Source organism: Thunnus albacares, chromosome 1, assembly GCF_914725855.1.
Source record: "Thunnus albacares chromosome 1, fThuAlb1.1, whole genome shotgun sequence".
NCBI classification, from domain to species: domain Eukaryota; kingdom Metazoa; phylum Chordata; class Actinopteri; order Scombriformes; family Scombridae; genus Thunnus; species Thunnus albacares.
In genome coordinates, this window is record NC_058106.1 from 10906099 (window position 1) to 10933019 (window position 26921).

The 26921-nt window shown below is 40.0% G+C and overlaps 2 protein-coding genes and 1 long non-coding RNA gene across 6 annotated transcripts in view; 1 reads left to right on the forward strand and 2 right to left on the reverse strand.

The window, feature by feature from the left end:
• The window catches only part of adcy7 (adenylate cyclase 7), a 61794-nt gene extending 45814 nt beyond the window's left edge, over positions 1-15980 (forward strand). For 2 of the 3 annotated variants that reach the window (XM_044376908.1, XM_044376988.1), the window contains 15 exons: positions 634-693; positions 1624-1701; positions 3742-3811; positions 3941-4038; positions 4296-4380; positions 8723-8860; positions 8984-9085; positions 9600-9802; positions 10561-10669; positions 10770-10928; positions 11989-12135; positions 12432-12539; positions 12814-12928; positions 13993-14117; positions 14672-15980. In XM_044376908.1, coding sequence (XP_044232843.1) covers positions 634-693; positions 1624-1701; positions 3742-3811; positions 3941-4038; positions 4296-4380; positions 8723-8860; positions 8984-9085; positions 9600-9802; positions 10561-10669; positions 10770-10928; positions 11989-12135; positions 12432-12539; positions 12814-12928; positions 13993-14117; positions 14672-14818 — 1744 coding nt within the window. In that variant the 3' untranslated portion in view covers positions 14819-15980. The remainder of the gene's footprint in view (positions 1-633; positions 694-1623; positions 1702-3741; positions 3812-3940; positions 4039-4295; positions 4381-8722; positions 8861-8983; positions 9086-9599; positions 9803-10560; positions 10670-10769; positions 10929-11988; positions 12136-12431; positions 12540-12813; positions 12929-13992; positions 14118-14671) is intronic. The other variant, XM_044377068.1, reaches the window with a different exon arrangement.
• Positions 3713-8768, reverse strand: LOC122999966. Its single transcript, XR_006407864.1, has 3 exons — positions 8681-8768; positions 7894-7974; positions 3713-3799 (listed from the first exon to the last, which is right to left on the reverse strand). It is a non-coding gene; the product is annotated as an uncharacterized LOC122999966 (long non-coding RNA).
• On the reverse strand, positions 15229-24870 carry brd7 (bromodomain containing 7). Of its 2 annotated transcripts, none has more exons than XM_044377200.1 (17): positions 24732-24870; positions 24150-24343; positions 23924-24017; positions 23774-23834; positions 23512-23656; positions 23025-23135; positions 22486-22655; positions 21539-21653; positions 21194-21269; positions 20663-20770; positions 20421-20556; positions 19175-19286; positions 19030-19077; positions 18139-18226; positions 16955-17098; positions 16451-16582; positions 15229-16206 (listed from the first exon to the last, which is right to left on the reverse strand). In XM_044377200.1, exons 1-17 carry the CDS (start codon positions 24778-24780, stop codon positions 16136-16138), a joined length of 1854 nt encoding a protein of 617 aa, XP_044233135.1. In that variant the 5' UTR covers positions 24781-24870; the 3' UTR covers positions 15229-16135. The 2 variants fall into 2 exon arrangements, with proteins under 2 accessions (XP_044233135.1, XP_044233217.1); XM_044377282.1 differs by lacking the exon at positions 24732-24870 and adding an exon at positions 24539-24614.
• Positions 24871-26921: the final 2051 nt, after the last annotated feature.

Consider the following 26921-nt stretch of genomic DNA (forward strand, 5'->3'; position numbering starts at 1 on the left):
TTGTACAGCTGTGCTTTATTGGCAGTCATTCCTGCAGAGTGGTGGGAGTGCTGAGCTCTGTGACGAGCCCCTTCATTAGTTTCAAATAATGCATAGACAAATTGATTATGGTTATAGCTTCTAATGGTTAATTCTCTTTGCCTGTTTGGCACAGGCAGTAAGTGTATGGACAAATATTTAAATTGTAGCTACTGATTAGTGGGCAGGACTCACCTACACAACCAGTGTGGGCTGAAGTAATGTGATTAGAAGAGATAAGTGTGTGCCTAAAAGCACAATCATTCCACTCTGTGAGAATTGAGGTTTGTTTTATCTTGGAAATTGTTAATTTCATTCATGTATTCACAGTCCACTGTAGCAGAGGCAGCAGCTGGTGAACATGTCTGAGGCTTGAAGTGACAGTGAAGTGTGGTTCACCTACTCAAGCTTGACGACATTACAGAGCTGAATATTTTTCTCTGCGGTCAAAATGAACAGTAGTGAGCATTACTGCTCCTGTTGACAAGCGTATATCTACAGTGGCTGTTTTGGATGGATTTTCACATTTATACAATCATCGGGCCTGTGTTTATCGCTCCCTACTGCTGTGTTATGATGAATTTGTGTTTGTGTCTTACTGTTGGACCCTGACAGCTTTGATGAGTCTCTAGAAGAGCCGTTCTCCTTGCCCACCCCTCCATTCAGCAGCTATAAGTGAGTGGGGCCTTCATGGTCCGCAAGGTCCTCATTCCTTAAGTGCAGTAGTTCTCAATCTTTTGGCTTGTGACTCCTAAAAAGAAAAAAGATGCCTGCTCATAGTCACTTGTTTAAAGTGTGAAAACAAAAGATGGTGGGCTTTCACTTTAGTTTCTACCCATTTTTAAATTTATTTTATTCATTGCTCATAAATACACCACAATCTGCATGCTTCAAATGATTAATTGATTTGTGGGAGTAAAGGCTAAACTTACTCATCTCTCACAACTATTAAAGAGAGATAACACATTGGAATATTATTTTCAATATGACAATCACAATTCACTACTACCATTAATTAATTTATGACCCCCCACCTCCAAATTCCCCCATGTGGTGAGAACTACTGCCTTAGTGGAGAGCCTTGCAATCCCAACACTAACCTGAGCAGTGGTGGTGTACTGCTGTTCTTATCTCACTGTTTCTCACTGCTACCTCTTTGTAACAGGGCAACATGTGATCTGAAAAGCCATCAGACACCCTGTAACCTCTGTTAGTGGACTGACATGCTCCTATTAACACTGATCACTGACTGGGGCTTCTGTGTATCTGGGGCTGTGCATCTGTGCAAGTATTTCCTTCCTGATAGAATAGGGAGTTTCCAAGCAGAAGCACGGCAGAAGCACTCCTGCTGAATCCCACAGAGATCATCTAACACACTTTTCTGCGTCCGCTCTACATAACTCTCTCACAGGCACAAACCAAATCTCTCTTTTCCCACTAATGCTCCGAATGGCATCAACCAAGTTACCTCCAAGCACAGCTAAACTGGACCTGAGTAACCTGCATGACCTGATCTGGTTTTCCAGCATCTGTTCCAGTCATCCTTTGTGTTTCATTGTCTGTACATCTGCCTCTTCCTAATTGTCTCTGTACTTTCCGGCGCAGGAACAAGTCCCAGAAGAGTAAGTTTGATGAGGAGCTGCACAATGAGATGACTACGACCATAGACGAGCTTAGCAGCAAGTAGGTCAATTTAATAACCAGTCAAATCTCATTTTATGTTTACATTTAATAAAAGAAGAAAATGTAGTAAAAGGTTAAATCAGCAGCGAATCATATAAGGCAGATAACCTCTTCTAAATAGTTTTTAATGGGTTGAAATTTTCCAGCAGTGTGCACTACATTATTGTCAATGATAAAGTAGGTGTTTTGATTGGTGATGGAAAACATTTGCTGTGACATCACTGATTGTGGTTTCAAGTAGTGTGCACTACATTCTTGTCAATGATGATAAAGTAGGTGTTTTGATTGGTGTTGGAAAACACTTGCTGTGACATCACTGATTGAGGTTTGCGTAAAATAGTGTAAAATATTCAGAGAAGTGTAAAATATTTCAAATGGGACAAATGTATCATATTGAGATATTATGGTTCCCAGTTTTTATGTCTATGTGAAACATATCAAGGTAAACTTTACCCAAATCTATCACAAGAACATGTTTGGTCCGACATAACCGCTGGCCTGATGGCCCAGGGCCAGTAAAAGTTTAAACAGGGAAAGTTGATTGGCAGTCACTGGCCTGGACGGGTCAGAGCAGTAGTGGTCGAGTGAGGAGAGGGAGCGGCGGTAGCGAGAAAAAAGCAAATGAGAGAAATAAAACTTTATTTTCTGATTGTTTCATGACGGTTACATTCTAAAGCACAAATAATTAACCATCAAACCCTCAACAGATGATTTCCTGTGAAGACGGACGCTCTTAGTTTCTATTTCATTTTCCTCCTCCGCATTTCTCCTTTTCATTCATTCATTACAGTTCAGCTCCATGCCTGTAGTGGACAAATGGCTGCAGACAGAAGGAGCTTGGAGTGAACATGCGCACACAAACAAATGTCATTATGTTCTTTGTCTCATTATTCTATCTTAATGAGTACATTTCTGCAGATCTCTCAGCATTGTCTCAGTTCTTGACACATGAATTTATTATCAAGGTCATCCATACTCGCTGAAATATTATCATAAATTCTGTTCTCTTCTCTCTGGCTTTACACAAAACATGGAGAAACCTACATTTATACACAATTTACTGATCCAATATGTGCCTGATTGCATATTTGTGTAATATATCAACATTTCATATCCATAACTAAGGGAAAACAAACAAATCTAAATGGAACCTTACTGTTGTACATATTAGGCATAGAATGAACAAATCGACAAAATTATGGAAAAAAAAGAGTTATTTTATTTTTGTGAAAAAAATGTTACGTTGGATACAGCATACAGTGTATTTTTGGAATATTATAGGATTTTTGTTGCGTAAAATACTAAATACTATTTGACAACATGGGATGAACATAAGTTTAACTTTTTACCTTGTGATTGTGAATACTTTATGGTGTTATACTGTAATTTATCAATATCAAGATGATGCTGCAATAATTATTGCACAACTAATTTTTCCCATAACAGTCACTCCTGAATAAGGCCCTATTTTAATGGAAAATATTCACTTTTAATTTTTTACCAGGAGTGTATTTGACTCCTCTAAGATGTTACAAAACATAGTAGCTTAACTCACGAGACTTGATAATTGCTTATATATGGATCGTTGGCGTATGGGGTCATTTTTGTGGTCTTTGCTTATAATAAGTATAAATGATAAATACATTATTGTCACCTTTCCACATGTTCCTTGATTAACAATGATTTGTGAGCACCAGGCAGTACACGCTTGTTTATTGAACAATGCCATCACAAGTGCAACAGACTGCAGTTGAAAAATCAAACCTTCTTTCAAAGGTGTTGCTTATTGTGTCGGGTTATCACAAAGAGCTTTGAAAGTGTGATCCCAGAGAGAGCAGTGCTGCAGCTGTTCATGCCCTATGTGAGCCAGCGCTGATTTACCCTTTAAAACACTTTAGAGTGCAGATGTTACACTTGTTATATTGGAAGTGTAAATGTCAGAGCAATTATCTTTTATTCTTATTATTCTTTTTTATTCCCTCCCTTCCTTTCTTCTTTCTTCTCTTGCTTCCTTCCTTCCCTCCTTCCTCACTCACTCAGGCAGTGGTCTAAGTCTGAGGAGAGTGGTAGTTTAGCTCTGTGGTTTCCAAAGAAAGACCTGGAGAAACAGGTTAGTTCAACACAAAGCTGCAAATTGATCACTTATAGAATTTATATTTTTACATCTGCATTAATTTCCATTCAAGTATTCCACTGCTAAACAAGCAGTTCAGTTTTGTTCTGTTTCTCCCCCTCTAAGTACCGAGCCCTGGATCTGCCAATGTTCAAACACTACGTTGGCTGTGCCACCTTCATCTTCCTCTGCATCTTTCTGATTCAGATGTTAGTCACAAAGGAGTGAGTATGACCAGAATTTACTCTGTTATTTACTGTCAAAAATCTATCACAAAGTTGTTGAGCATTATTATCGTACTCTGCAACTGGGAAGAAGAAACAATACCTCTTTTTCTTTCTGACTGAGTCCTGAGATGTATGAGGCATCATTTGTCACATGTCAAGTATTACTTCAAAAGCAAGCTATGAAGATTATACTGATGGGAGAAGGAGAGGTGGGAGACTGATTTTGATTTTGACATACTTTTTGTCTCTCTAAGTCGACAGATGCTGGGGACATCATTTGGAGTGTTGGTTTGTGTCCTGCTGCTGACCCTGGCCATCTGTTTCGCAGGTCACCTGCAGGTCAGTGTGTTAAGTCTTACATTCATATTTTATATTCACATTTAGATATTCAGGAGATTAAGTTCAAGTTTCAGCTCTTTTCAGGCAGTTTGTCCTAGTTAGCATTTGGGTTGTAAAAAGTAGAAAAATATGCCCCTTAAGCCCCGCTGGATGCAGCTCAGGCATTCCTGTAAAAGGTTTGTCATGGTGTATTTAGTGAACATGGGTTGGAAATATATGAAATATATTTCTAGACAATAAGTTGCTCCTCTAGTTCTTGGTAATTTCAGGGACTCTGATATTACACACACAAATGTGATAATTTATCTCTAATAAATAGTAAGTTATATATATTATTTACATATACAACAAAACTGAGTACACCCCTGTGCAATATCACTAAAATAGTAAATGATTAAAATTGTATCATCTTACAATAAGTTGTAGTAGTATTTTTAGGGTGGAGTGTAGAGTATTTGATCTTATTTATAATTAAGAACAAACAGCTTAGACTAAATTGAAAATACAGGCCTCAAAGTACAACCACAATGCAACTAAAATGATTACACCTGTGACCACTGAAACTAAAGTGAGTACACCTGTGACTTCCTATAAAGAAAATCTGCCTGAACAAGGTTATAAAAGAACCTGTGAACACCACAACTTTCTCAGGTTTGGCCTGATGCAACATGGCTCCATAAGGAACTGAATGAACGAGTAAGAAACCAGATTATGAGACTTCATAAAGATGAAAGAGGGTACAGGGCTACTGAACAGAAGCCAAAACACAGTTGCAGCAGTGGTTAGGAGATACAGGAGGACCCAACCCATACTACCAATAACGGAAGGCGCAGTGGCCATCCTCAGAAAATGACGACATGCATGATTCGCTATTTACGCAACCTTGCATTGAAAAACAGATGGGCAAGTGCTTCTGACTTGGCACAAGGATTATCTGTGGAAACTGCTGTTTCAGTGTCTGCTTGGACAGTGCGAAGGACATTGCATGAAGTCAACCTCTATGGACAACATCCAAAAAGAAAACCGTTGCTCACAAAACAGTCCAAAACTGCAAGATTAAACTTTGCCAAAGAACATGAAAAGAAGCCTGATGAATACTAGCAGTACGTTCTGTGGTCAAGATGAAAACAATAATTTTGCTTGGGTCAGATGAGGTCCAGCATGTTTGGGAGTTGCTGATATGGGGCTACATGAGTCCAAAAGCTGTAGGGGAGATGACATTTATAGATGGAACTATGAATGCAAGTTTGTAAACCCAAATACTGAATGAAAAGACGACTCCCAGTCTCAAGAAGGTTGTCAGGAGAGGAATTTTCCAACATGACAATGATCCCAAACACACTGCAAAAATCTCACAAGAGTTTTTAAAGAAGAAAAAAGTGAAAACTATGACCTGGCCAAGTATGTCCCCTGACTTGAATCCAACAGAACACCTTTATAGTATTTTAAGCGAAAAGTAGAGCAACAAAACCCTCCAGCAAAGAGCAGCTGAAAAGAATTATCTGTGAAGAATGACAGAACATCTCTCCACAGATTTATGCAAGATCATCTCTGCCCAGGAGGATCGAATCTGTCATCAAAAACAAAGGCAGCCATACAAAATATAAAAAATAAAAGAATGGAGTCTGAGTAATGGAGGGTGTGCTGACTTGTTGCAGTTTGTTCTTAGATATGGACCTTTCATTATAGTTTAATTGATCAAACATTCTGTTTTTCAAGTGAATTGACTAAATTCTTCTTGAGTATTGTCTAATAACAAATTAAATTGTATTAAATGGACAGGATTTGTCAGGGTTCCTGCGGATCCTTAAAAAGTCTTAAATTAGATTTTCATAATTTAAGGTCAAAAAATATCTTAAACAGTCTTAGTTTTTAATTATGGTATAGGTCTGAAATGTTTAGGTGATGCCTAGCTGCATGAGAAATATCTCCCCAGGAGATGGGAAGATGAGGTGAGATAAAGATTCACTTATTTAAATATGGTTTAGTCTTCGATTGCGAGTCAGTCCAGCTCTTTCTTTTTCTGGTAATGTTTCGATTGGTTCTCCACATGCCATCTGCTCTCATGAAGCTAACAGGATTAAAGAAGTATACAAAACAGTACAAATGATGCTAAGTTAAAGACAGTTAGCAAAGTCCTCTGTTTCTGATAGTTGCTAGAATCTGGATAGTAATGTTTTTAGTGCGGAGCCTCAATGGCCAACATGCGACATGAAGGAGAGGATAATACTGACCGTTTAGCTAGAGTTGACAGATTTAATGGAGTGTTAAAGTGGATGAAAGGTAGATCTACTATAACGTGTATGTGTCATAATATGGAGAATTAACTACAGCCTATTCTGTGAGTGCAAGAACGACCAGAACAGCCTTATTGTTTCACACAGTGTTGTCAAAATTAAATTAAAATTTAAAGCTTAAATTAAAATTATTTTTTATTTTTAACAAAAAGAATTTTATCTAATGTAAAGCATAACAGTGGAACACAGTTCATTGCATTTGCCATTAATTTGATTAAGATTTTACATATGATTGTTATATGGAGATACAAAAATATCCAGAAAAATATCCCTATTAATATTGTCAAGTTGATTTCAAACATAAAGCTCAGCCCTAATGTGCATCTGTTTTGCTGTGGAAAGGGTCTGTAATTTTCTCTGCTGAGGTCTTAAAAACGTCTCAAAAAGCACAAATTTGATATCAAAAAGTGTGCAGCAACCCTGTTTATAAATACTTAACATTTTAGTGATATTGATAAGGGATGTACTCAGTTTTGTTATAAACTGTATAATGAAGGCAGAGAGAAGATTCAATTTGATGAACAGAGATATGACAAGGATAATGCAAGAAATGAATTTGCATCTTCAAGACTGACTATTAAAATCAAAGGTGGGAGAGCAAGAGAGTATTCAATGACTGAACCAACTTAGTATATGAATAAGAAATAGATTAAAACAAGGAAGACACAAAGTAAAGCCAGATTTAATAACAACGGAGAAATCTATGACTGTTTAGAGGTGCTACTAACATAGAGGTGAAATTTAGATTGACAGATGTCATGTTCAGTGTTCAAGCAGGTGAGATTGTCAGTCAGATGTAGCTGGTAAATGCAGCTTTTTATGTGGGTATAGGACAAACCCTCAAGTTACACCTCTCTTAACAGATGATCTCAAGTATTCTCTTTGAGGGAAACGGTCTTTGAGTCACTGTTACTTTGTTTTATGATGTGATGTTAGAGATGGTTTAAGGGGAACAGGGAGAGGCAGGCTGTATGCACTACACTGGCCTGGGCCTGACCCACATTACATGTGCATGACTCACAAGTGTTGTGGCCTAAAGTTTCAATTCAACTTAAAGCCATCTATTCTATTCTATTAATTTAATTTCCTAGTGTATAAGACGAGAAAATTAAATGTGGAATTATTAATAGAGGATTTTATTGCTGTAGTGTCACGGCTACACAAGATAAATGTCATAATACAGCAGGCCTTTAGGAAAAATGTAATTTTTACTCACCATCTGTCGGTAGCTTTTCTTAAGCTCCCTCTCTGTTATTTGGGCCGGGTTATCCAACCAGCAACGAACAGATGAGATTTTCTAAATTAAAAACAAAATAAATAGAAGATTGTGTGATAAGATCAAAAGCTCCAGAACAGCTACTAACCTTGTGGTGAGATTGTTGTGTCAACGCCTGTTTCCGAGGTCAAGAATACATTTTCAATCTCAAAATAAGTACATGCATACTGGGTCAGGTGGTGTGTGATTTGCAATACACAGCCATTTCTCTCTCTCATTTTTACTTTAAAAAAATTTGTTGCATTTGACTGTGTATTTCTCATGCTTAATTATTGCATATGATGTCATGTTTCATAGTGATCATCTATTATATATGCAGAGGCCTGTGGCAGTAGGACAAAGGAGTCTTTATACAACAGAAAATTAAACAATAAAAGATTCATTGGTCAAAAACATGCATGTTACTAAGGAAGTGCTTTGGAAATGAAGAAAGGAAAGGGTGAATACATGTGTTAGTGTAGTTGTGTACATACAGTATGTGTTTCACTGTGCCAGAATTAGCCAGTGTGAGAATGGAAACATGTCATGGAAGCTATGTCCTCATTCACTGTGCTGTAGCTTTCAATAGCTAACCTACAGACTTGGTGGAGGACACCTGACATTCAGTCCTTGACTGGCAGTGTTTCCTCCTCTCAGACAGATTCCTTCACTGGAAATAGCCAGCGCAAAGTCACTCACATGATGTCTAGAGATAGATGACTGTGTAAAAGTCACATGCTCCTCATACCTGTTTGATTCCATCTTTCCTTTTCTTTCTCTTCGTCTGCAGCGCCTGTTTCCAGAGAAGCTGTCAAGTTGCCAGTGGTTGCCAGCTGTGTCGGAGGCAGTGGTGAAGCGACCGTGTGTGCGCCTCCCTCTGGCCACCATAACGTCTGCGGTCATCATTATCTTGGCAATGTTCAACCTGGTAAGAGGGACATTACATACTCTGCTATTTCTAGCTGTGCTACACTTCATAGCTGCCATGCCAACTTCAAAGCGTGCTGTCCAGTGGCTGCTTCTCAGTCAAATCTTTTTTATCCCCCTGCAGTGCTTGGCACCTTCTACACAATATGTCTCGTCTAACTCAAGTGACTTGGTCTGCAAAAATTATTCAAGAAAGGGATCAGTGGAAGACCTCTTCTACCTGCCTGTGAGTGATGGATTTGTTAAACATACACCACACTAGAACAGAAATATTTAATATTATTCATATCAAACTGGATTAATAGGTATTTGCAAATAGTTCTGGCATGTGTTTAATGGAGTGTCAGAGAATGCATGATTGTGGTTGCCAGGAGGGATGATTTGTGCATCGCAATGACTGGAGAGTTGCAACAATGCCAAAAGGATACAATGCATGAACCAAACATCAGACACCTCATCAAAGTGTGATATGTTGGATGTAGGCCCTGCGAGACGAATTTAGGGGATTACTGGGTGACTGGAGCTACAATAAGTAACTGCCGGTCCACAGTATGACAGTATTAAAATCAAAATGCACTTGTTGGATACCGATACTTATTGATTTTTCATTTACTGCCTATAAAGGTTAAATGAGGTTAACCTATCACATTACGCTCTTGTTACCAATAAATCTACAAATCTGTGTATAGTTAATGTTAATGTTATTTGTCTCAGGTCTGTTCCCTCTTTCTCTCCCTCAGTACTCTGTATACTGCTGTATCCTGTCACTCATTGCATGTGGAGTCTTCCTGCGGGTGAGCTTTGAGCTCAAAGTGCTCTTCCTCACCCTAGCCTCCACCGTATACTACATCATCATCCTCAGCACCGAGAAGGGATCATTTGAGTGCTACGGAGAATTCCTCTATAATCAGATTCCACCAGGTATCATCGGGAACTGCAGCAGGTAGGACTGAATGTCGACAGTAAATCCTCAAGCCTAAGAATTATAATTATATCAAGTTATATTAGATATTAGTCATTGTCATGAACCGGGCTGCACGGTCATGACAAAGAAGGGAGACGCACACAACAAAGCCAATTAATAATCAATTTATTTAAAAAAAGAAAGTAACCTAAGAGAAAAACCCAACCTAACAATGGCATGTGTAGTCAGTGAGATCAGTAGTGTAGGTGAGTGCATGAGTGGAACAGTGTGTGAATGTAGTGTTGTATGGTGCAAAAAAACAAGTCAAATATCAACCCAAAAGCCAAAAGGTGTCTCAGGGAGGAGAGCACACCAGCAACTGCACTACAAAGGGTTTTTGAAGAGGCACTGGCATCCAGAGCCCCAGGTGTTGCCAGTGTTCCTGATGATGCTGCCACATCCACCTCCAGTACCTGCAGAAACAACAGAGAGCAGCCACACAAATTGAAGCCACAGGCAGACTGGGCAGAGAGGGTCATAACAGTCATTTTCTTAGATTTCATGCATCCTTTGGTTAACTTGATCCAAAATAATTGCAACTGGCAATTGTTTAGTTAGTGTCATCTCATAATAATATATTGCAGTTAATGGGTGAAATAATAGCACAGTGATAATAGCACTATGGGAGTGGTCGAGACATATTACGGGTATTAACTTCAGTTTACATACAGTAATCATATATGAAATATGTCAATTGAAGTGAAGGCCAGACATGGATGTTCTCATTTGTTCTACAGCACAGATGACTGCATCCTGAAATGCATCGGCCTGGTAAAACACCCCCAGGTGATGAGCTGCATCTACATCACCCTGTTCCTGGTCACTATGCTCATCATCTCACAACAGGTAATCACACTCTTTGTCTTTTTCTCTTCATTTGATTTCCTTCCCATTCCCATTTCCCATTTCCCATTTCTTTCAACCTCACTGAGTTTCTCTTTCCTAGAACGAGTCCTGCTTCCGCCAGGACTTCCTGCTGAAGTACAAGAACCGCACAGAGCAGGATGAAATCGAGACCAGGGAGAACCTGAACCGCCTGCTGCTGGAGAACGTGCTGCCAGCGCATGTGGCAGCGCTGTTTGTTGGGGAGAATAAAAAGAATGAGGTGTGACTTCACTCAATTTATTCTCTTAATGAGGAATTACGTGGTGGGGGGCAGGTTTTTGGTTGGATCTTGCCCTCTGTTATGTACTGTTTGATTGGTGATAAAGGGAAGCAAAAAAAATCCTCAATGGGAAACTAAATTTAAACTAAAATTCATGTTGTATCATAATCAGTGATAATTTATCCATCATTAAAAGGGAAATTATCATCATTTTTTGTGTTCTAGAGACAGTCAGTCAAACTTTGTGTTACCTTTCCGAGTGGATGCACGCATTTTGTGAAACGTAAAACAAAAGTTAGACATTCATCATGTTAATGTGCAGTAAGTCAGTTGAATTTTTCTCAGATTTTATAAGCCACTGTTTCAGCAAGTATGTATTGGTAATGTTCTGAAAAGCAGCATATTCAGGTCATATGCGTTAACTTGTTAAGTTATTAAGTGATTCCAAATGTCAACGGGAGTTTTATCATTGCTTTCACTCAGGGACAAAAGCAGACTGAATCTCTTGCCCTTAAGAAGCACAATACTGTGAACATTAACAGTGCGAGCTGTTTACTAATGAGGTCATCAGCTTATTACTGACAGTGGTGAAAAATGATGCCAAGCATCGTACTAACATACTGGACCTATTTGAAAACACAGTGTTTATAAGAAGTGGTTTTGTGCACTGATGCCTTCCAGTATCTTGTTTTCCTTCTGTGTTTCATTTTAATTACTTGTGCTAACAGAGGTGTTGTGTGGTAATATTCTGCTGAGGCAGAGGCAGTATTACTTGGGTGATGCTTTTTTGGGTCTGTCATGAAATTTAAAATGTCTTCACTTAATGTTGTACTATATAGTAATCTGTATGGAAATGATTTAAAAGTACTACATACTACATAAAATTTTGTGCTGAATTGCAAATTGATCTTTTATATCAGCAGACAACAGAACTAGCAGTAGGTGTGGGAGGTGTGTCTGTACAGTAAAGCCTAACAATTCCGGTCATGTCCTTGGTAAAATTATTTATTGTGCTTCTTGTATTTTGGGTTTATTTTTTATTTTGCGTTTCCCCCAACAGGACCTATACTACAAGTCTTATGACTGTGTGTGTGTGATGTTCGCCTCTGTGCCAGATTTCAAAGAATTTTACACGGAGTGTGATATCAACAAGGAGGGCCTGGAATGCCTCAGGCTCCTCAACGAGATCATCGCCGACTTTGACGAGGTCAGGAAGACAAAGCAGGAAAAGAAAGAGCTCTCCTTCATCCTCATCTCTCAAGTCTCACTGGTCCCACTGTTTATGCACAGCTATCAAACACTGACTCAAAATGTAGCCCATATAATTATAGCATGTACATTTTCAAATGCAGAACATGTGGACCCTGACTGGGCTGAAACAGCACAGTATTATTATCTAAAATTCTAATGGTAGCAGAAATAAATACTGTAAATGAAGAAAACAGGGATGATGAAGTTCTAACATTATCATTTCTGTATTTTGTTTTTTCTCTAACCTGACAGCTGCTGTCCAAGCCAAAGTTCAGCGGTGTGGAGAAGATCAAGACAATTGGCAGCACTTACATGGCTGCTGCAGGGCTTAGTGGGACGCCTGGTCAGGAGAACAATCAGGTGAACTAACTACTGCTTTAGATCAGGGTCAAACTGGGTCAGATTGGTTTTGTTAACTGTTTATTATCAGAGATACGGTAAATACTTGTGTGTTGTGGACACTTGTTTTCCATCTCATATTTTAAAAATGTATCACATTTCTTAAATCCTTTTATCCAAAGTGCTTTACCACCAAAAATACCAAACGCATCATTTTGCAATAGTACTCACTTGTTGACGTGTCATAAAACAGGAAGCTTTCGTAATGAAGTTGTCGAATGACATATTCTTTCAGGACCGCGAGAGGCAACAGGCCCAGATCGGGATCATGGTGGAGTTTGCTATCGCTTTGATTGGCAAGTTGGATGGCATCAACAGACATTCCTTCAATAGCTTCAGGCTTCGTGTGGGTGAGTGCGCTCAGCCGCTTGGCAGCTTCAGCATCGAACTTTCATTGACTGAATACTGCACTGTATCCAGCTCTGTTAGTGCTGACACAATAACCCTGCAGGTTTCCCTGGTTACACTGTGCATGACTGGCACTTATTTACTGTTCTTGCAATGAGAGCAGAAGCATTTACTGACAGTCGATTATTTAGCTGTCATGTCACACTCAGGATCTTCTTAACTGAGTGAAGCCATCTTTTATACGCTAATTTAATCTTTGACAGAAATTTGCTGTATACAGTATTATTAGTAGAGTGGCAACACAGTATCCACCTAACGTGAATGGTCGGTATAAGCCTGCCCCATATACTGATGTTATACTCAAACAATGAGACAGACAGAAAAAATTCACCTCTGTCTATTGTGTCTGCGGTCTTGACACAGTCATCCTCAGCCAGATGACTCTGAGCAGTCATCTTGGATAAAAGTTAAAACATTTACATTTTTAGGAGATAAAAACATAGAGAAGACGTAAGCTTTCAAGTTTGGCTCAGAGCAGAACATTCTTATCAGCAGTTGTGTCAAAACACTTTGTGACTGAGAAACAAAATCCGGTAACTCTTGAAATATATGTTTATTGAAAAGCTATTAAAGTGTTTAAAACCATTTCTTATGTTTCATGTTGTATTTGATTAAAACCTCTCAATCATCAGTCCTTAAAGTCCCCCTCCGCTCAAAAATACGTTTAATTGTCCCTACAGTTGTTTGTTTGAGCTTCACTGTGCAGAATGATGTATGTGCAGAGTTTGTTTTCACACTCATCTGCAGAAAGTGGAAAGCTTCTCTGACTCATTGAACATCTGATTTTAAGAATGGGCCTATGAGCATGATTTGTGACATCATAAATAGTTTGGAAGCCAATCCTGGTCCAATATTCAACTCACACAAGTGTGATGTGGAAACTTGAATCCAGTGAACAAACACTGAGAACGAACTTTACAGTGAAGTAGGAGACTTGAGTCCAGCAGTTAAGGAGTGTCTCCTCTCAGTTTAACCTGAATTGTCTGCCTTTGTTGTTTTTGCACAGGCATTAATCATGGCCCGGTGATAGCCGGAGTGATCGGTGCGAGGAAACCTCAGTATGACATCTGGGGCAACACGGTCAATGTGGCCAGCAGGATGGAGAGCACCGGGGAGCTCGGCAAAATCCAGGTACATTCAGCACAGTCCGACCAAGGCAAACAGCAATATGTCATGTGGTCTCAAAGGTCAAACGTCCACATGTCAATTCTCACATAGTCACTGCAAATCTCAACACAATCACAGCTGGATTTACAAAGATCCAATTTCTAACTCTGGTCTAGATTAGATTTTCTTTATCCACCTCAAGAGTGACAGAAAAAATCTTTTCTCATATTTTGACAGTCAAAGGAGCATCTCATAAAATGAACATTTTGTTGGTTTTTCCCATGCAATAGCACCTTATTGCTCTGTGGATTGAAAGCGAATTATGCTTTAACTTGAGTTAAATCAGTTCAGCCTCACATAATGGCATTATTCCCAAACTGTAATATTACCATAGCGATTATGCTGCCATATTAAAGTTGTAAATTGATACATGTATTCATTAAGGAAAGTCAGGAGTTTCTTTTGCTGCAAGGATGGTCTCACAGCAGATTTGGGACTATGTCATTTGGCTTTTATGATGAAATTTCAAAGTCTAATCAGCTGCAGGTGTGCGTTACGTCCTCCGTGTCTATTTCCAGGTGACAGAGGAAACATCTGACGTGCTGCACAAGCTGGGCTACTCGTGTGATTGTCGAGGATTAATCAACGTCAAGGGGAAAGGGGAGCTGAAAACCTTCTTTGTGTGTACCGACATGAGCAAGCAGCAAGGTATGGGGCTGAGCTGAGGCCAAGTGGCCGCAGCCAACAGGACTGGAGAGAGACTCATGTACACAAGTCAAGAGTTTACAGACTCCTGCACGTCTTGTTGAGACAGACCTGACTGTACTACAGCTGCGCTCCTGTGATATCGCTGAATAAAAATGCTGAAAGGAACTGCTGCCTCGCTGTGTGTGGACGTCACATTGAATCAACACTTTGTACTCGGGACCTGTCGGACAGATCAGCATGTGGCATGTGTCGTTTCTGGAGGGATGGTCAGTACGTACAATCAACATCTTTTTCTATTCACCAACACATATCTGTCCAGTGATCCGTCACTTTTGTACTTTTTTCTGTCTTTAACTTAGATGTTGTTTGTGATAGAAAAACGTGTATCGTACTAATGCCAAATACAGCCGTGTCATTTTTGAAGACCTCTTGTGTCCTTTAAAAACAAAACAATAGATTCTGTTTGGATCATATTTTGAAACCCATCAGGTTTTCCTGTTAGAGAAGAGGTGGACACTCTGCTCTGTTACTGTGTAATGAGCAAGACACATGTTGAGCTGTTTCAATGTCACAAACAGGCTGAATCTTCAGATAACTAAAAGTAGTTTCACTTCCTGCCAAATTCAAATAATTAAGTTACTATATTGTCACACATCTCTGATAACCATTAGAGCCCCATAGGTTTAGGTTCCAGTGTCACAATTTTTTTTAAACATCTTTTAGGTTCCAGCTGTGCAACAACTATTTAATACATATACGTCATTTGCTTCATTTCAGGAGGAAATACATAAATCCATGTGCTGTCTATGCCATCTGTTTCTTTATTCTGCACAGACAATAATTCAATTATCATGTCTTCAGCTGCCTGTCTGCATATATGCTGCAATGAGGGGAAACCTGTGACACTCTCCTTAGTGTCCTTAAGTCTGTGTGTGTGTGTGTGTGTGTATGATCCAACATCCTGCCTGCTGTGAATGTTTTTCTGGCTCCAGCTCAGGTAATCACCTGAATTGATCTGGATCATTCTCTGTGCCTCTGAAAACTTGATTAGTCTTGTGGCCTTACCATGAACATCATCTTGTCTGTAACTGTGGTTACATAATACATTGGCCTTTATGTGAACAAATGTGACATTGAATTTTGTACAGTTAAAGAATGTAATAAATGTTTTCCTAAGTCTGTGGTTTGCCTTTCTATGATTCACAACAGCCAAGGTTTTGTTTTGTTTTTTAAAAAAAAGAGGTTTATTGATTGAAATGCATACAAATGTCACACAAAAAGCACCTTTTGTACAAAATTTATGTTATTAAACTGTGTGGGTGGTTGGAGTTTCATTATACAGCCGCAACAGGAACTGCATCTTGACAACATGACAAGGTCTCCATTGGTTCAGCCATCTCCTGCACTGCAAACAAGAAGTATTAATATTAGATGTGCTATGCTCTAGTTGAATTGTACAATATTTGTAAGGTCAAGTTTAGAACTTAAAGTAGATGAAAGTAGATTTTAGAAAACTTTTATGTAATACTAGGAGTGCAGATATGTTAGTATATTTATTTATTTCACAACTCTAATATGTCTTTGCCTTACTGCTTTCAACATGTAACACTGAATCAAAAGTTAAGCTGTTGGTGCAGTCAGGTGGTTACCTGTGGTGAGGTCTATGAAGGATTCAGGAGGTAGAGCGACGCCCATGGCCTTCCTGATGCCGTAGACGCTGCTGACGTCACATGGGGCCACTTGGCTAGTCAGCGCGGCCAAGTTCCCTGTCACCTTCTCAGCTGCAGACGAGAGGAGTCCAGAGGAAATGTGATCAAGACAACAGGAAATTATATGAGTTTGTCTTCTTTTATTCCCAGGGGAGAGGATAATTCAATTCAAAGAGGCAGCTGGGGTCAATCATAGGTAGGCAGACAAAAGGCTTCACATCATAGTTTTTATAGTAATAATGTGACTTTTTAAAATATCCCTTTACTACTTTCATGCTAGTTTTTCCTAGTACAGAATCCTCAATGTTGCTGAAAGCTAAAAGACAAACCACATCTGTGTATCTGGGAACTAAAGAGGTAAATGAAGTGTTGTTAGAGGTCTACAGCTGGCCACGGCTTCAGTGAGGGGGGGAACAAAGGGGGCCATGCATAGGGGCTTCTTACCCAAATCCAGCTCTTTGGTAGTCGGGGCCAGCAAGCAGATCATGTTAGGTGGTTGCTTGGCACTCAGACGCTCCTTCTGTGCTTCCTGCAAGTCACGCAGGAGCTTTGTAGTCTCGTCCAGTTTCTGCTGGATGTGCAGGGCCTCTATGACGGGAGAGAGAAAGACCACACACACACACACAGTTGGTACTTCCTCTCACATTCATTCTTTATAGACCCTGACTCAGACTGGTTTTCTCTTTTTTTGCTTCATTAATATCAGAGTGCTGAGAGAGAAGAGGGAGAGAAAAAAAAACTTTGAGCTGTTAGAAGGATTTAAGAGGACAGATAATGGGATGCTGAGTGCTAAATGGCCCATCTAACTGCTTCCAATGAGAGCTTTCTTTTTTGTAATTACTTCAATAGAAATACCATTATAGTAGAGAGTTATTAGGAATTACTTTGTTTCCTTTGAGACACAAAAAGCACAAACATTCAGATATCAGTGTTCTGCTTGTCTGTCAAATTTGTGATGTTTCATTAAAAAGTTAATTATTGTGGAGTTGTTTTGGTTTTACTGTCAGATTCTGAACTGAGGAGGCAATGAGCCATTTGATGTGTGCAGTTTCCCTTAATTCTTGTATATTTTCATCTATATGTGGCTGGTTTACACTCTAATGCAAAACTATGAGACTACTTGGATATGCAATGTAACTACAGCTGCAAGAAGTGAAAAGCTTGATCATACATCATTTTATGTCATTGTTCAAGCAAAGATGCCAAACATGTTCTGTGAGGATTTTCCTGATTTTCTGTGTTTATTGTTAAGTTAAATATTTGGGGGTTTTGGACTGTTGGTCAGAAAAAAAGAAATTTAAAGTCATCACTTTGTGCTCCAGGAAAGTTTATCTGAGCATTGTTAACTACTTTCCAATATTTTATACTAAAGGATTGATTAATTGACGGAATTACTGATAGATTATTGTAAGGGGTTAGGGTGCGGGCCATTAAACACAACATCCCTTGTTTGTGTCTGGCTGGAGTTTTTGTTGCATGTTTATCACCATCTTTTCCTCCACTCATTTCCTGTCAGCTATCCAATCAAGGTATAACAAAAGCACCCAAAAAGATCACTTCAAACTTTGATAAATCTGTAATTAGTTGCAGCCCTAAATGTAACAAACTAAATTTGTTGGCAGTTTTACCCCCAGACAGCTCCTCAGCCTCCTGCAGGCCTGCAGCAGGGCGCAGGAAGTCGAGCCTGTTACAGCTGGTTGCTTCGGGTTCAGCTACCTACAAGAGATTGGGGGGTGGGGTGGGGGGGAGAACAACGTGTTTAGTCAGATTAGAAAAATACATTCCACACTAGACAGCTGACGCTCAGACGGAACATCTAGGCCTTTTGAAGCCTCTTTAGTCACGCCGCTTCTTCGCTCCAATAAAATCAAACGTAATGAAAAGCTGCAACACCCGAGCAGGGGATGAGAGTAAACTGGAGAGCGGCCAAGAACAGCAAACAGCCAGGACAGAGGGTTGCTGTGTGCCTGATGGAGGGGCCTCGACTTCGGTTTCCTCCGCTGCTCTGAGGAGCGATTCAGCCGCGCAGCCAGCGGGCACTGAAAGAAAACACAGGCCTCTCCAAAAAAGCGGGGGCCTTGAGCGAGTTGCACCGCTGTGTTTAGAGGGGAAATGTTCTTTCCATGCGTGGATGGATCGCAGCTACAGGCAGGCCCCTGCTATGTTGACACAGCTGGTTGATGCAGCAACCATCTGCAAAAGCCATCTATGATGACAAAATGAAATGAAAAGTATCCACACACGAGGTGTAATGCAAGAACACGTGCTCTGCACCAAACAACGGCATGACGGGAGCTCACACATCACATCAAACACTCATGAGGGTGAATGGCTGTGGTTTTGTGTTACATAGCGCACGCTGATATCTCACATTATGAACTTGATATCATTTCCATTTCTACTGTAATGTGAGACACAAAGTACAGAAGCTATTTATCATGGGGGGGGGGGGGGGGGGGGGGGGGGGGGCAGAGCAGGTTTGGATCTGGAATTTAGCTCCAGATCTTTTCATCTCTCACCTCCATGTCATCCTTGTCCTCTTGTGTATTTGCTGGCTCTTCCACCTGCTGGAAAAAAAACAATCCATTCAGTCAACTGATACTCTTTTTGTTTCTGTCCTGTGTTGCTAAACTAAGTAGTAAAGACATCACAGTAGGTGCTTACTGGCTGAGTGTCCTTCAGGGTTTTTGAATGTTCTCCGTTCGTCATTGCATCCAGAAGATTGTCTGCCAGCTTGTATACGTACTCGTCTGATTTGGTCAGGAACTCTGACATGCTGCAAACACACAAACATTTACCACTTGTTTTCTAAGCAGCAGGGTTAAAAAAAAAACAACAACAATCATTCGCAGGCTAAGAATAATGAGAAGTCGATATCGACTCTGCTGACACTTGCTGAACCTCCTACACACTGTGAGACGGAGACATATGCAGCTAACAATTAATTACACATTTTCACACACTGGAAAACAAAGGTCAATGCTGCTCCATGAAGAGAAATGAAGGACTGAATCGACGACACAACAGACAATGACCACGCATTGACCTAACAACAGAGTAAACTAAATAAATAAGTGCTTTCCGCTGTTATGACTCAACTGATACAATAAAAAAAGCAGAACACATACAGTGAAGCCACATACACACAATACATGTCCCTTGACGGCCTCTCACAAACTAAATGTTTCCAAAGATTTATTGTAGTTCAAAAATGTAGTAAAATACATGTGAAAAATCTGAAAGACAAAAACTTGTGTTTAATTCAAATAACACCAGTAACAAAGCGTTTCTATGTTGTTACTTAATACATCTGTTTAAAAGATTAGACTGACTGCCAGAGAAAGTTGACTGGAGCTGTTCATTCACTTTTATGCTTTTTGGACACTGCAGCATAGAGAAAAGTGTTTAAATCTTTCTCTATTGTTTTCTTTCAGTAGATTTCTTACCTTTGGCTGACATGTATCCAGAGCAATATATATATATTCTGTCAAAGAATAAGTGGCACTTGCTCGATCACCATTACAAGCGGCCAAAGGGCAGAAATACAGTAGTGAGCATCGTAGCACACTAACAAGAGTTTTACTTCTGCTACAGCAGAATGGTGTAATGCAGTGAAGAAGGCAATAACTGAGGGGGATGCCGTTCAGGGACATAATTACACGAGCACGACCAAGTACAGCTGCTGTTGCTGCCTCTGTAATGACAGTCCTGTTGAGACCAAAGTGTAAGAATTGATGGGTTGTAGTCAGTTTGAAGCTCAGTCTACAGCTGACAGCTGACATCCTGCAGACTGACTAAACTCAGTGCAAAAAGAGAAACATCTGGAGAGTAATCAGCCAGGAATGCCTGAAGTGACGTTTTGTGTGAATGCCACGGAGCTGGGGTGCGTTCCTCGTCATACTGTACATACCTGTCTGAGCTCTGCTGACTGGACTCCTCTCCATAGAAGGCGTAGATGAGGTCAGAATCCTCCTTGCTGATGTTAGCAAAGCTGGAGTCGTAGGTGGGTGCGTAAGAGGTGAACGGCCCGTAGTTCATGTAGGACACTGGGGGACGTGTATGACAAACAGACAGCTCATTACCACCGAACCAGCAGAGAGGAGAGATCAGATATCGGGTCTTTTCACTCATTCATTCAGCGTAGTCCAGTACCTGGAGTGATCCTGTTCCTCTTGTCCTCCCTGAAGCCCTGCAGAGTGTTCACACCGCTCTGCAGTCGATTGGACATCATGCCCAGCTTCACGGGACAGTAACCCACATCTGCAACGGGAAACTCATTTTACCAACTTCAAAAACTTCTGCATCAAACTCATTTTCTTTTCCAATATACAGACTAGGGTTGCAACTAATAATTCATTTCATCATTGATTAGTCTGCTGATTATTTCTTCAATTAACTGACTTATCATTTAGTCTATAAAATGTCTGAAAATGGTGAAAAATGTCTCAGAATCCAAGGTAACATCTACAATTTTGTCCGAGATATCCAAAGATATTCACTTTTAACTGGGAAAATCAGCAAATATTCACATTTTTCTTTAAAAAGAAAAGACTTTTTCCTCAAGTTAAATTGAATGTCAAACTTTTTATTAAAAATGAATTGATTATCATAATAGCAGCTTGTTGATGGTCAACTTATAATGGACTTATTATTAAGCTCTATTAATGTCCCAGATGGATTTACCTCCTGCTGAAAGATCTGCTGGGTTGAGAATAGCCAGAGTGGTGGAGCCGTCAGCCTTCCGCCTCGCAAACTCCAACTACACAACAAAAAGAAATTGTGAACTAGGAGTCAGTGACAGGAAATTTTTTTTAGTATGAGAACTGATTTGGTTGTATGTGTCGCCGCTCTGACTTAATAGTTTAAAACCCTTAAAACAACAGACCCTCTATTAGGATAAAAGAAAAGGATTCATATTTTCTCAACATTTCCTGCCATCACTCTGAAAGAATGGGTGTCATCATGTTTTTAATGATGGATATGTCCGTTTAAAAGGGAAAAATCCAGAGTTTAACTCTGGTTCCTCACATCACACTGCAGCACTCTGTTGGACAGCTTTCCTCCAGACTCCTCAATGACCTTGCGGATTTCCTCAAGCTCTTTCTCTGCCTTTGCCGCTTCGTCCTTGGAGTCTTTGTCCTGTCTGTAAAGGAAACACAAATTGAAAGACGACAGATGAGACACTCTGACCATGAATGAAAAGGTTTTTGCTTTGTGGCAAGAAAAGGAAGCATGCACACATTATGAGACACTGCAATCTGCGTGAGCGCTTCCGTTCATTAAACGCCTACGTTCTTGTGTCATTCTTCAGATGATCTACCGGTAAGCGTTGTGCTGATGTCAATGAAAGCCATCAAAATGTTTTTACACAATATCTTCTTTTGTGAGACACAAAGGTAAAAGGTGGTTGAATGGAAGCCAGCGGAGTGGAGGTGTTTCTCGGCTGTTCCTCTGATGGTGAATCACGAGCAACACGTGATTTTAATTGTCAGATTGTGTTACATCACTGGGCAACAGTACACTGATTTCAAAGATGCACAGCCACGAGAGAAAACAAGACACGGCATGCTGTAAGGCATTCCTCACATTCTCAAAGCTCTACAGTGGAAAGCTGATTCACTGCAGAGGAAAACAAGCTCACAGAAATTGACACTGTGTACTGACAGAGTGGGAAAATGTTTCCATCAACATGCCACGTTTTTAGTTCTCGTTAGGTATCTTTATCTTAACGTTATTGATGTGTAACTTATAATTCCAGCTTTCATTTCAGATTTTAAAACATGTGATTTAGCAGGAAAGCTGGAAACTGTAGTTAATGGACTAATTAAAAAAAAAAAAAACTCATTTGTTCAAGATCAGGGAGGGCATTTATCCATTTCTGGACTGACACATCTGTGAGAGATCTCTGAGATATCACCTATGTTACGCTACGTTAAGATGGTGACTTAAGGAAACAAGTCAGCAGGTTGAAGGACCTGGGTGTGCTGGGTGTCTGGGAGCGTTCGCTGGCGTCTGTGGTTGTAGGTCCCTCTTTTTTCTGGTCCAGGCTGGTACTCCCTTGTTCCTCAGTCTTCCCCGGCAGTTTGGTTGAAGGGTCGAGGCCGGACATGAATTCTATGCTCTGCTTCAGGCTCTCCAGCCTCTCCTATAGGAAAGACAATGGGAAGTTATTTATTTTTTCCACTCAGGATAAGGAAAGACAGTTGAATCATAGGAGACAAACATGCCTATAAACTGGTTGGTGATGATACTGTATGAGGATCATTTGAAGCTATCTGCTGCCCCCATCTGTTGCAGTACAGCAAAAGCAAGGTCATTTAACAGCACTGCTACATTCTGCTGAATGAGTGCAGAAGTTGAATAATGTTACCACAAACTTATAAATACAGTAAATACCATCCGGATTGAAGGGTCTCTCTCACTATTTATCATAAAAACTGATACATTGTTCCAAAATAAACACGGCTACAATTTATTCTTTTAAAGAACTTGTCCTGAATCTTCAGTTTCATACCTGGCTTAAGATCTTCATCCCAGAGTGTAACAGTTTCCGAGCAGCTTTATGGTAGATGGTTTCAGGTTTGTTGTAAATCATGGCGTTTTCACACATGATCCTGAAATCAACCTGCATCAACGACATATCACACGTCAAACACTTGACAAAAAACAGCAGTTATGAAACAAAATGCACTGAGGACACAAACCTTATGCCTTGGAGTACACTATGGTTTTGGGGGCACTGCTTGATTGACTGCTTGACATCAGCTGACCAACACTCATAGCATAGTTGGTGCTAGATGCACATTTGGCCCTACATACACACAGATTTAAAACTTGCCCTTTCTTGACTTTAGTAAAATTTTGAGATTTTATTTTGACTGAAATGCTATCCACTATCAACCTCTTCCATGTTGCATTTATTTTAGTTTACCCTTTTGTGCGATTATTTGACATGCACTATAACATCTGTGTGCAGTGCAGAAGTATATATATATATGTACCTTGAGTTCATCCAACGACTGATAGCACTCTTTCTTCACTTTGTCCTTCATTGTGCTGAAGTCCATAGGACGCTTGATAATTGAGGAGTAGCCGGGAGCAATAAGGTCCGTCACCGGAAATGTGAAAAACGCACTGGGGTCTTTCCTACACAGAAAACACAATTTATAAAACACATGGGGTCAGCTAATAATACAATAAACAGCTAAAAAAAAAAAAACTATAACAAGTAAGCAGACAAACAATAAATGATCAATGCTGCACCTTTGGAGCTGCCTGATGAGTTGGTTCAAAGCTTCCTGCAGAGGAGTCTGCTCTTTCTCCGCTAAATACCAACACAAAGAAAAGTCAAGGAAAGCTCTGAGAAGAAGTGACAACAAACTTCAAACAAGACATGATGTGGGATTTCTGTACCTTCCAGTTTATCCAGCTCTGAACGGACAGGAGTTCTGCTTTGTTCCCGGTCATCATCTCCATCTGCATCTTGGCCTTTCTTCTTCTTTGTCATCTATCATTATAAAAAACAAACTTTAAATATGATGTCACGCAAACATGTTGATGCAGACTACTGATTTCAAACAGTCAAAAGAGCATCATTGACTCTCTCATATAGAAGTAGCAGAAAGTGTGTTTCAGGTACCTTTTTCTTTCCTCGGTCATCCTCTGGTGACCCAAAGCTCCTCTCTTTGTCCTTCTTCTTTTTCTTCTTCTTGTCCTTGGGTTTGTCATACTCCGCCGGCTGTTCGTCGTAAAAAGTGTCCCGACTCGAGCTTCCCGTCGTCACTTCGTTCCCGGATACTTTCAGCACCAGCTTCAGTGGCCTCTCTCCGTACTCTGCAGACCACCAAGTCAACAAGACAAGCGTATTATCATCGAGCTAACTGCAGCTGACAGCAGAAGATGGGAGTCATAGAAACAATAGCCGCTAACACTTAGCTTAACCTAAGTTACACAGCAAGCGTTACAATCAAACTGTAGCAACATGTAACGTCGTGCTGTAATGTTAAATCGCTGAACTTATGTGCATACCGAATTGTAGCATCAAGACAGAAACAGGCGGAAAATAAACAGCTAATTTAGCTCAGTAGCTATCTTAGCAGCTAAGTCACCAGCTAGCACGGCTAACAAGCGCGAAACCGGATTATTTCAGCACATATATTGAAAATTAAAACATTAAATAGCTCAGGTTGACAAATGCTTGAACTATCTGTTTCTTAAATACCTTCATATCCGTGTTTTTCGGACTTGTGTTTTTTATGCTTCTTGCCCATTGTTTGTGTTTTCTGGCTGTTTGTTTTCTGTTACCGGTGCCGGCAGGAAGAGCGATGACGGACACTACCGCCACCTACCGGAGAGGCGGTGATAACGCGAGATGATATGACTCCCTTTATCACCGGTAGGGGGCGTAATAAACCTATGATTCACATAGACCACCAAAGACCCGCAAAACTTTTATCCTGTGATGAGTATTCCTGTGATAGCAGATTTGTAAATGTCCATCTCTATCTCCTCCCCTCAGTTTAGCTCAGTAGCTTCCCATGCCTGAAAGATGCCTGCCTCTCTCTCTCTAACTCCATGCTCAGTTTGGATCTCAGGTTTTCTGTTATTGTAAAAGAAAATAGCCCTGATGACATCTTCTCAGACTTTACAAAACTCTGTCCAGAACCACAGAAGACATCATACACTGTTTTCACAGACTAAGCATACTCCCATGTGTAAAACAGGTGCAGTGCCCCTTTGACACTGATTTGTGTCACAGCGCTATTAAAGTCCCCCTCTACTCAAAAATGTGTTTTGCTCATTGTTACTTCACTGTGATGTTTGAGCTTCACCGTGCAGGATAATGTATGTACAGAGGTTGACACATGAAGGCTGTTTTCACATTAATCTGCTGCAGTGTTGACGGGTCGTGGTCATCTGCTGCACCTGCTGGGTGCAGAAAAAAAGTGGTTTCAATGGCACTTGAGTAGTTTAGAAAATTAATTACTTATTATTCCATATTACTGAATGACATAAAATACTTGATTGCTGTTGTTATTTAATATTATTTGTAAAATTTGAGGTCAGTGGTTTGATACAATAGTTTTAAAGGAGTGTTTTTAACTGTGTTTGACTCCAGAAGCTGCTATGTGGAATAGCCTCACTCTCGCAACAACAAATGCTTTGAGTACAACAATACGCAAGCCTTTGGCAATAAAAAGCAAAGAACTTACATTCTATACCTGATAAAAGCAGCTGGCATAAACTGGATGCCAAGTGGGGCTGATTGCCTGTTGTCCCGCTGCTATTTGATTGGCTATTTTTGCTTAGTAAATTGGCGTCATTTGCTTGTAGTTAGCTGTTAGCAGAAAGTGCATTTCTCCTGGAAGGTAACTGCCATCATGAGTGAAGTGGATTATCCTCTAGAACACATATTTGAAACTCTGTCTTTTGAAGAAAAGCGTGGGATTAAACGCCTCTACGGAAGCCAAGAATGGCTGTGTTTGCAATAATTTTTTTTAATGCCGTTATCTTGAGATAACAAGTTAATTACTTTGTTATCTTGAGAAAATATAGTGTTTATCAGAGATCAGGAATTCCATGCCAGCATTAGTGATGGGAGAAACAAAGCTTTCTGAAGCAGTGAATCATTCACTGATTTGCTGTTTCAAAGCATTTAATACAGTCAAAATGGTGACATCTGCTGGGCAACTTTGACATTGCTTTTATATGTAAAGATTCAGGACAAGACGTCATGAAACAGGCAAAATATATGTAAACTCACTGCTGTCATCTGTCTGATGTTTTTTGTCATACTTTATTCAATAAGGGTTATTTACCAAAAACTGTCTCAGTGCATGGATGTACAAATATGTATGGAGATAATTATTCATTTGTTAATAAGACTTGTAGTAACCCATTACTACCTTTATAAACTCTTTGGTGAATTAGGGATGAATCCTCTCCGATAGCCATGACAGTGATCTTGAAGGCTGAAATCAGATACTCAAAAATGAGTATCTGGTTCATTTTCTTCATAATTAACCTGAGTTCTCCAGAAAACAAAGTTGTTATCTCAAGAAATTGGCCTTTTGCTGAGATAACTAGATAAATTAATCCATTATTACAAGAAAACAAGCTTTGTTATCTCAAGATAACGGCATCAAAGAAATAATTGCAAGCACGGCCGTTCTCGACTTCCGTACGCCTCAGTGCCCACCAGCAAAAATAATCACAGAAGAACCAGTGTGTAGGATTTAGTGACATCTAGCTGTGACATTACAGATTGCAACCTCCCTGCCACCTCCACCTCCAAGTGTGTAGGAGAACCCATGGTGGGGATACTGCCCGCCTCTCTACTACTACTCCACTACTGCTACTGTAGAAACATGGCAGTACAACATGGCGGGTTCTGTGGAAGGGGACCCGCTCC

What these genes read in the sequence shown, in the direction of transcription:
- brd7 (XM_044377200.1), bottom strand. Translation starts at nt 24,780, where the DNA reads ATGGGCAAGAAGCATAAAAAACACAAGTCCGAAAAACACGGATATGAA. An exon ending in GGATGAAGATCTTAAGCCAG is followed by an intron (nt 22,656 to 23,024) that starts GTATGAAACTGA and finishes TCTTTCCTATAG; the next exon opens with GAGAGGCTGGAGAGCCTGAA. An exon ending in AGGACAAGGATGACATGGAG is followed by an intron (nt 18,227 to 19,029) that starts GTGAGAGATGAA and finishes AATCTCTTGTAG; the next exon opens with GTAGCTGAACCCGAAGCAAC.